At 44.8% G+C, this 10,564-nt stretch overlaps 1 protein-coding gene across 3 annotated transcripts; it reads right to left on the bottom strand.

Annotated features, from left to right (window-relative positions):
* Positions 1-3,756: 3,756 nt before the first annotated feature.
* On the bottom strand, positions 3,757-9,967 carry LOC108164907. Of its 3 annotated transcripts, none has more exons than XM_017300886.2 (5): positions 9,718-9,967; positions 6,342-6,790; positions 6,132-6,258; positions 4,211-5,536; positions 3,757-4,140 (listed from the first exon to the last, which is right to left on the bottom strand). In XM_017300886.2, the coding sequence occupies exons 2-5, from the start codon at positions 6,639-6,641 to the stop codon at positions 3,998-4,000; spliced, it is 1,896 nt and encodes a 631-aa protein (XP_017156375.1). In that variant the 5' UTR covers positions 6,642-6,790; positions 9,718-9,967; the 3' UTR covers positions 3,757-3,997. The 3 variants fall into 3 exon arrangements, with proteins under 3 accessions (XP_017156375.1, XP_017156374.1, XP_017156376.1); XM_017300885.2 differs by lacking the exon at positions 9,718-9,967 and adding an exon at positions 7,620-7,795; XM_017300887.2 differs by lacking the exon at positions 9,718-9,967 and adding an exon at positions 7,207-7,293.
* Between the last annotated feature and the right edge of the window lie 597 nt (positions 9,968-10,564).

The raw sequence follows: 10,564 nt of genomic DNA, 5'->3' as shown, positions 1-10,564 counted from the left end.
ACGTAGGTACGTGCGAGTGCGACTATATAGAAATCGAATAAATTATCATTTAATTCAGCATGATGAGACATCGCAAACATAGAAAAACAAATTAATTTTAAGCCAATGACTTGGCAACTTTTATGTCGTTCTCTCCAGAGTTTTTATTTTATTTTTTGATACACTTCTTAGTCAAGGGTATCATGAAATCCAGATCGAATATGTATAAGAAGTTAATGAAACTTCAAGTTTCATATAAAAGTATCAGAGGTTTCTAGTCATTTGAAGAGTAAGTCTTTCGTAGTAAAACTTTCTTATTTTTAAAGAGCATTAAACCAAAAGCAATACAAATCTACAATCGCGTTAAGCCCGATCAAAAATAACCAAAAATTTCGGCAGAATTCAGTCAGTATTCCATCGTTCCAAAATGACTTACCTTTTTAGTTCCATAGTTCTCTATAGCCACAGACCAATAGATCGTAGGAAATCTAACAAAAAAATCCTTCGTTTTTTTGGCAATCAAATCTGAACATTAGATATCCGATAGATAGAGTGTCATGTGGTTCGGTCCGCACAGCCGTTGATTCTTTCTTGTTTACTGTTGAAACTGCTACGAAAAAACACAGAAAAAATACTGGTATCGTCTGTATCTGTGCTTTGAATGGGGCTGGTCTCAGTCTCCGCCTCCCCCGTCTCCACCACCAACTCTGGGGCCGGGGGGCCAGGGGCCAGGCCAGGCGCCCAGATCCGCCCAGTAGTAGTACGGAGCTTGCGTGTTTTTTGTTATTTGTTTTAATTTGCTTTGATGTTTTTACTACCCTAGGCGTGGTGCCCCATCATGGGGCGTATGGAGCCATGGAGCGTGCGTCTGTTTTTGTGTGACTAACCAAATATTATTCCATCTAATTGCGGCGAAAGTTCTTGGGTTATGCTTTTCCAACTGATTATCGATTATGGCTGACACTTTCGGCCCCTCCCCCATCATTGTGATATGCAGGTCATTCCCGAGTCGTATACTGGTTGGGGGGCAGAAGGCCTTACCGACGCCATAGTAGCCGGCAAAGGCAACAACTTGTTGAACTTCAATTCATATAATTTTCTACTCCCAGCCATTGATAACAGAAGGCGATCGTCGATAAACAATAGATTTGTAAATTATTATATCAGTTTCGTGACGTTTTGAAATTCAAATGAAGTGTACAGCAGGCTGCCCATCGAAGACTGCTCCCAGATCTCTAGAAATATTTCAGTTCGTAGGAACAGCCGTATATTTAGATGGTCGGAAACCTTCCAATTTGTCTAGGCAAATATTAGCCCAAAGATTAGACGACTCCAACTGACGAATCTCCCAAAAAAGTACCCACCGCTGCACTATCTTTATTATCCCAGAGATAGTTTAAGTTGCGTATCATAAATCCAGCGCCACCAGCAAATTTCTCATACGTTAAATATTTACGGCAGTAATTTGCGGCGAGCACTTTGCACCACAAAATGCGTCACTCAGCCTCGAAAAACGAAACAGTTTTCGCGTTTTAGTTTCGGGTTAACAATGATTCTAGACTTTCGTTTGGGGCACAAAGCGTTTGACTCACTCGGCAGTCATTTGGAGCGATTACGACTTGGTTTTGCCCAATAATGGCACTCGCTCAAGGGGGGGAAGGGGGCCATAGAATACACTGCTAAGGGTATATTTTTGGAGATATGAATGGGCTATAGACATCAAACAAACTTTTAATCGCATCTATTTTCCTTGATCTTTGCTTTGAAAACAATTTGCAAAATCTAAAACAAAGTCATCATGAACCCAATTATCGCATGAAATATTGAACAAGTACGGTTGGAAAGGTATTAGAACGTTCGGTCTTATCATGTTCGCCAAGTGGAATGCCCCAATGGCATAAAAAGTCGCTTCCTTTTGGCCTAGCAAATCAGAATGAAATGTGAACTTATAACAAATAGTCGCCACTCATCGTGATAGTGGAACGTACTGATACTCGGGAAAATACACTTACAATTTGTATGACAAATATTCTTATAAATTAAAACACACCCATGCTGGCAGTGCAAATCGATTGAGATCTCAATGGAATTATTATACACAACACAACAAATTCGACAACAACTGCCCAAGAAAAATGATCCAGCAAGAACGACAAGTGGAACCGGCTCTAAAGATTTCTTCTTGAAGATTCTTCCCATTGAAAGGAGTACAATCTTTAGTAGATTCTCCACAAGCATTGATCCTTCTTCATAATTGTATTGAAGGACTTATCCAGTGCTGAACAGTGTTTCGATGTGTTTTGATTATCCTTGCCAAGGGATTGGATATCACCCCAAAACCTCATCGGTGGAATTCTGCACAATTATTATGTGTCCGAGCACCGCCTGCCCCTCGAAAGAATGTCCGCTTAATGAAATTCCCTTTCAGCATGGTATCGGCGTCCACATCGGGTCGGGTCGGGAATATCTCAATGTACACAACCGAGAACAGAACGGGGCAAGACAATCCAATTTGGCCAAGCATTTATGCAAATATCTTGAACTGCAACAACATGTTTGTGGTGTCCAAACATCGCCAGGGCCTGTTGCTGTCTTTAGCTTATGGCATGGACATATTTGCGGTTAGTTTATTGACCGACTTCAGGCCCAGCACAGCACAGCCGGCACATAGCCAGGGAGAGAGAGCATTTACTGGTTAACTGGTAACCGGTTCCCACCCAGCACCACTCTGTCCCTCTCTCACTCTCAGAGATATTTCTCCAGCCCATTCGATCTGGGGACTGACTGCGGCTGACGCTGACACTAGAGGTGGAGGTGGAGGTGGAGGGTGGCCAGGCCACAGGGCGCTGGAGGTGGAGGGTGGCCAGGCCACAGGGCGCTGGAGCTGGAGCTGTGCCTCTCTCAAGCTAATTTCGCCACATTGTCACATACTTTGCTCAACCGCCAACTGAAGAAGGGGTCTCCAGCTGCACGCCCCACGACCGGCCCCATGCTATCCAATTACCACCGATGGCATGACACATCATCGACTTGAAGCCAACGGGGGGAAACAGCCCAATGACAGTCCATATCAAAGCGATTATCAATGGCAAAATATATGTACACCAATACTTGGATACACTTCGAAGCTCACTCCACAAAATGGCACGGCACTGATTCTTTAGAGATTACTTGGAGCACCCCAACTGGTGAAATTCGAAGAAAATTGTATCTCGCTTTAGCAGCAGATAAGTCTCAATTAATGAATTTCTTGTTCATTCAGAGAACACTACCAGAGGGCACTACCATAACTAGAAGAATTTTGCTGAGCATTTCATGCCTCAAGTTTACCTGCACAATTTCCTATCCGATAATTAGAAAATTGTTTGATTGATGGTGGAAAAATAATTTCGATGATGTTATACGTGAAGAAACATGTGCAAATACCCTGGTATAAGGTGTCTTTGTTCCTTGAATCTGGACGAAGATGTGCATCTGAAATATAAATAGGTTTAAGGATGTTGTTCATCTATCGAGGCAGTACTCACCCAAGCGATCCAAGCGGAGTCCGATGAGCATAGGAGATGGTCTCTTGGTTATGCAGAATAAAATGTAATACCTGAAAGGCTGTACAATATGTAGATGTTGACTACATTTTCCCATTCTTTGGGTTATAAGAATCACAAGCAATCGGATCTTAGATATTTTCTCCAGTGAGACCCACTACCCTGAACAATCCAGTATACCCCTTGAGTGGATCTTTTTCAAATTTGCAGAATCAGTTAAAAGGCGCTTGGATTATTTTTTGGCTTTTTGCTGGCAGCTTATGCATATTTATAACAATTATCAATAGTTAATACAAATAATTAGCTACACTCAATTATTATATACACAATGTACACGCTGACTATAATTTACATTAAAACATATAATAATAAGAATAAAAAAAAAAACATCTTTTGGGAGGAGGGTGGAAACATTTCGCTAGCTAGACTTATGGCTGAATGGATTTGGGGATGGGGAGTCCTTCGATGCTGTTTCAGTTGACCGATTTGACGGGCGGCGATTTGCGGGTGCGGGCGCGGATGAAGTCCTCCAGATACCAGCCCGCGATGGCCATCACACAGAGGGCATTCAGGCAGTTGAGGGTAAAGGCATAGCTGGTGTGGTCCCGCACCAGACCTGGAACGAAAGCAAACACACTCAGATTGTTAAGGATATGGCACTTGTGGCAAAGACCTATCTGTCTCACCTATGAGTGGGCCGAAGGCCATGGAGAAGGTGCCGGACATCAGCAGCTGGAGTCCTGCGGCGGCTGGCAGACGCTTCAGTGGCACATATCCCGGTATGATCAGCGACCAGAAGACCGTGCGGAAGGCCTTGTTGAGGCCCAGAAACAGAAAGATCCCGACCATCGCATAGAAGTTGGAGGTCATCGACAGGAACACCCGGCCCAGGCACATGCCCAGGATGCCCACCACAAAGAAGGTGCGATTGCTTAGATTGATCTTGGCGGTGATCAGTGGAATGAGGAATCGGACGACCAGATCGAAGAAGCCCAGCGTGGACATGGCCAGGGCTATCTGGTCGCCCTGGAAGCCCAGATCGTTCAGAATGAATGGCGTGAGGATGGCAAAGTTGATCTCCACAAAGTTGATCAGCGTGATGCCCACGGCTAGGTTCACGTAGGTGAAGTCCCGCAGCAGATCCAGGTCGAAGAATATGACCACCTTCATGTAGAAGGGCAGCTTCTTGCGCCGCTCACGCTCTATCTCGTCCTCCAGCTCCTGCTTGTCCCTGTCTGTCAGCTTGAGGGAGACCACTTCCGCCTCGGATTCCGAGTCGTAGCCTGGCCTCTTCCCCGCCACCACCTCCTCCTCCTCCTTGATGCTATGGCTCACGGAGATGCTGCGCTGCTGGCGGAACGGGAGGTCCTTGCCTTCGCCCCGGCTATTCAGACGCTTCAGCTCCACGTGACCGCTGTGCTCGGACTTCTCCCAGGTGTTGAGGCGGTTCCGGGTGCCGCTGCTGTTAAGCGAGGCCCTGGACCCATACCAGCCATCGTTGGCCCGCGGCAGGACAGGTGTCTCCGGCTCCACCACATGCTTGATGATGTCCTCATCCTGGTCCTCGCGCTCGGCCAGCCCCTGCGGCTGCTGCAGCGCCTCGGCATCCTTGTCCCGCTTCACCACATGCCACTTCACCGGCTGATAGATCAGCGAACAGGCGATCGTGTGCAGCGAGGCGCCGGCGAACAGCAGCGTCGTGCCCTGCACCCCGAACACCTGCAGCATGTAGGTGGCAAAGTAGGGGCACACGATGGGCCCCAGGCCTGCCACCCCGAACTGGTACGCGGTGGCCGTGCGGCGCTTCACCTTGAAGTACGTGTTCACCGCCAGCGAGGAGGCGGACACCGTCAGGCCACGCCCGAACCCATAGATGATCGAGAAGCTCAGCAGGTAGACGGTGAAGGTGTCGGCGAACACCATCCAGAAGAGCCCCAAGAAGGTCAGCACTGACCCGACCAGGGCCACCACGCGGTATGTGTAGCGCCGGAACAGCGGCCCATTCAAGAGGCCTGCAAGAGAAGGATTACATGATTATAATAGTGGATCCATTGGATATTCGGACTTATAAGGCAATAAGGAAGTCATTTCAAGCTATTTCTTAATGAAAGTAATGAAGATAATTCAAAGATTTATCTTTTATTTCAAGCAAACTGTTTTCAACGTTCGGGAACGTTGTGAGTCGCGGCAAGGGCCGAGGCTGTACTTTACAACCACTACTCAGTCAGTATATACATTTGTATGTAATCGTATAATTTACAATACAATATATGATTTGTATATATATATAATCAATAAATCAGTTCTTCCCGAAAGATATAGAGAGTGAGAGGCGGAGAATGCGGCAGTCATCGGCTCTGATACCAATTTGAAGGCATATATATTTCACGTAGAAGTTCTAGAAGATAGCTACGTCAAAAGTCTAACGAAGTTTGAACGTCTCTCTGCGAGAGAGTATTAATCGTTGGATGGTTTACAAAGAGGTCTGAGCTTTTTGTGTTCTTCAGACTTCAGACTTCAGTGCACATTCATCCCTAGGAATAATCATTCCGATTTGATATGTGATTCTAATTGTTCCATCAAGCATCAAAGCACGCCCCCACTCACCCGTAAATGCAGACACAGCAATCTGTGTATTGATGATGGTGGTTAGCTCCGAGTTGCTGATCCCCAGATTGCTCATACGAGTGCGGAACAGGATGCCGAACTGCTGGGCCAGGGCGAATGTCACCAGCTAGAGGATCGAACAGGAAATGAATCAGTATCAGTATGGGTGCAAGGACCAAGGAGTATGGAAGAAGAATGGCGAACACTCACGATATTGAGGCCACTGGCGATGGCCACCAGCCAGCCCCAGCCGCCATCGGGCGCCACAAAATCATCGCCCAGATCGCTCTTGTCGCGACGCTTCTTTTTTGTTTTTGCTGGCACTATCTTGGCCTGGCCGGAACCATTCTGTTGCCGCTGCTGCTGATGCTGCTGCTGCTGAGGGTGGAGCAGCTGTTGCTCTGCTGTCGGCTGGTCCTCGGGCAATCGTAGTCTGGATGCCTCATTGTTGTTGTTGTTATTGTTGTTGCTGTTGTTGTTGTTGTGCTGACGATTCCCATTATCAGTCATCTTGAAAATGCGGTCTGTTGTGGGATCGGGTTAGGACTGGGACTGGGACTGGGACTGGGACTGTGACTGGCACTGGGACTGGGAGTGGCACTGGCTGTAGTCTGATTGTTGCATCACTGGATGGGTACTACTGCTACAATACGCCTCGCCTATCGGGTAGAAAATCAAATCGAAATGAGTCATTGGATATTCAAAAAGTGTCTTTCGAGAGTAGCACATTCAGCACTCCAGCAAATTCAACATTCAATCATATCAAAGCAAAGACCTTCTTAATTAGGCAGTTTCTTTTTGAGATAAGCACGAAATCAATGTTATAAAAATTTATACAATTTTCTATTACTATATATGTATATATAAAATTGATAAGACAGTTCAAAGAAATAATTATATAAGCACCGATTAGAGCGGAAACAAAGATTTTTCGAAGCAAAGATCAATGGGAACTGTTTTTGTTTTTATACGAATTCTATGGAGGGATCATAGAATTGAAAAGAACTTTGGATGGTGGGTATGTTACTTGAACTTCTCGTTCTATTTTTCTTTCACTTTAACTTTGGGAACCCACATATTAATTTAAAGCTTCACTTGAAACGATTTCGAACTCTTCATCAGTACTATCATTGAAGTCCCATAGATCTCCCCTATGGATATGCACAAGTTCACTCTTCGATCGACCATGCAAAACTGAATGAATGGCCCTTTACTCATTCGAATCGAAAGCCACTATATCTAACTAAACTCTGGAAATATTCGTTGTGATCCGATAACCGTTTATGGATCAGACTGAGCGTTTTTGTTGGCTTATCACAGCCGCTCGCGATCTACCGCGTTTCCGTTCCCAAAAGGTGACTCTCACTCTTTTTGCTCCGATTAAGGTAGATATTTTTGACCTGGAAACGTGACGGCCACCAAAAAGTCAAAAACTAAATAAATAATACATATTTAACACCCATTATATAAAGAAAGAAAATAACAAACGTCAATGGATTTCGATTGTGAGAGCGCCACGGTCTGTCGCGCGTTTTTTGAGTGAGAAGCGGCGTTGGGCGATACGAGCTCCGAGAGTTACGAGAGTTACGATTATTAGTATTATTTTCTTTTCGGAATGAGTCCCGTAACCGAGAGCTTTGCTGACCAGCAACCCAGCAAGCAAGATCTGAACTGAAATGAACTCAAATGAGCTCTCGGCTGAAAATGCCGATCGAAAGGCGGCGGCAGGGCAAAGAAAGATATCAGCCTTGAGTTTTATGAGATCATTGGAGTGATTTGGAGGGAAGTGTGTGTCGGAGGGGGGTGGAGTCTACACTTGATAAGGATAGCGTTTTATATCCAACACGAGGTGAGAGTGAAGCGGATGTCGATTGCTTCCTTACTTGCTTCCATTATCGGAGCGGAGCGGACTGACCAGAACTGCGACTGACTGACCATATGAGGCGTCTACATACATGTCTGTATGTATGTATGTATGTGGCAGAAAATGATAAGATTCGCGGTGCGGAACGGCAAAGTTCGCTTCTATTTGCACTCCGAGAGGGGGTACAGGGGGCTGGCTAATTGTGTGTGTACTAAAGGTCGGTCTGGGGAGGACTGGGACTGGGACTGGAGCCGGGGACTGGGGACTGGGTACCGGGGACTGCCATTAAACTGCTGCTCAAATATCAATTTTACAGCCTCTTAATTGTCCGGCAATCAATAAACGACTGAAAAGCCATCCAATACTATATATATGTATGCTAAATACTCATGGGTACAGTGGGTGCGGGAAGACTTCTCACTCGCTTATCAGTTCTGGGGGGGCTTGGGTTTCGTTTTGGGCTCCAGCTCGATAGGAATAGTGCCATATAATTGGGGCTAATTAACCTTAAGCCTCTTGTTTTGTTATCACAATGTGACAAGCGAAAATGTGAATGTGAACATATGTACATACGCATGGATATGGCTATGGAATATTTCAGTGAATTCATCGATCCATCCATCCATCGATCTATCGATCGATCAGTGAAGCACATGTCTCCTTACAACACATGTGATGATTTTGACCCACTTGTTATGGTTAATATTGTTATTGGGAGCATATAAACAATATCTTTTACATAGAAATTGAATTGAAACTTTGATCAAGAGCCGTTTCCTGATCTTACAGTTCGCTCACAAGGAAGTTTGATAAGCAGGGACATATATTAAATATAAAGAATCATTCAAGATAAGAGTTCACTTCTTTTGGAAATACCTCCACAGCAAAAGATCGACAGCAAAACTTTTATATGACGGCTTGAAGTGCTTGATTAACGGCCATCGTCAGGCGTTATTAAATCTTTGTTGAAGACGTCTAAAGCTAAAAACAAACATTTTTATAATTAGAGCTATCCGCAGTATACGACGTCTGCCCCTCTCTGCCGGCTACCATCTTTCGCACTCCATAAAGAGGTATTTGCACGGCAAACAACAAAACGCGAACGATACGAGGCGAGGCGAGAGCTGATGATCATGAGGAGGTTTTGGTTGTGGATGTGGATATTTTGGGCAAACAACTTGTGGCAGCCACTGTGCCACGGCACCTCTGACTGGGGAGTTCTGTAAATTGTAATCTCTATGTCTCTGTCTCTGCCCTCCTGTGGAGGAGACTTTGATTGATTGAATGCCAGTCGAACGGTTGAAGGTGAGCATAACGTATGCACTGACACCACTATTACTATTACTATTACTATTACTCCTAGACACATTTAGATATTGAGTTGTTGACTACAGTGGCAGTCCTCGTAGGAGTTCGTTCCAATACATATATACCCTACACCTTTCTCCGTTATCTGCCGTACCCCAATAGGTTTAATATCTTATAGACCGTGAGAGGACCTATAGAACGTCTTTCTCAACAAAACACTTTCCTTGGAGCACCCAAGTATGTTTCGAATGTTTCGCCTGTTTCAGCACGTGTCGCCCGAGGAAAGCGCGCGCTTATTTAGTTGTTTTTGTGTTAATTGCTACTAAATTAAAATACAAATTTTAACACACACACACACACGCACGCAGCACACATTTAAATTTAATATATATATATGTATAGCTAAGGCCGTACGATTTTATTTTTATTTTGTCTCTTGACTTTTCCACTGCTGCTGTTTTTTGTTTGTTACTCGCGCTCTCTGACGTTTAGAATATTGTAAAATGTTGAAGAAAAAAAAAACAAGAGCAAAAACAATAACAATAACAAAAACAAACAAGAAGAGAGTGTGTTAAGAGAGAAGTAAATAGAATTTCAGCATTCAACAGGCGACGACGACTTCGACTTGACTCGACTTTTCCGTTACGTTCACCAGCGCCAACTGAACTGAATGATTTTGTGAATTATAGTATTAAACACCAGAATACAAACGAAACTCTCTCAAACACACACTAACACACACACGTGCCTGCCTGCCTGTATGTATGGACGGGAGGGGACGGGAGGGGACGGGACGGCCCCTTTGGGTGACAGTGTGGTACACAAAAATACACTTACATGCGCCTGCCGCCGGGTGCCGGGTACCGGTGCGATATTTATTTTTCATACACGGACACTGAAGCTCCCTCGCGTTGTCCAAGTGTGCGTGTTATTTTGGGTCTTTTGGATTCTTCGCCTCAGTCGCCGCTTCTTTTGGATACGCCTGGATACCCTTTTTGCTGCAGAGTGTATGGCGATTACGAAAAGAATGAGGGAGCATCCACAGACACAACGAGGGTAGCTCCATATGTGTATGTGTTTTGCTATATAGTATATATGTATGTGTGGATGCAGCTGTCAAAAGAACAATCTGTCAAAATCGCTACTATTCAGAAGCCAATCAAAACGTTGGATCGATGCAATACAGCGATCGGAAAAATACGAAAATCGAATTATTATACAGAACGTATGTATCTGAAAACTGTAGCTGTATCTTCTATAC

Source organism: Drosophila miranda, chromosome XL (genome assembly GCF_003369915.1).
Source record: "Drosophila miranda strain MSH22 chromosome XL, D.miranda_PacBio2.1, whole genome shotgun sequence".
Taxonomy (NCBI): domain Eukaryota; kingdom Metazoa; phylum Arthropoda; class Insecta; order Diptera; family Drosophilidae; genus Drosophila; species Drosophila miranda.
The sequence above is the reverse complement of the archived record's forward strand: the minus strand, read 5'-3'. Positions and strand labels throughout refer to the sequence as shown.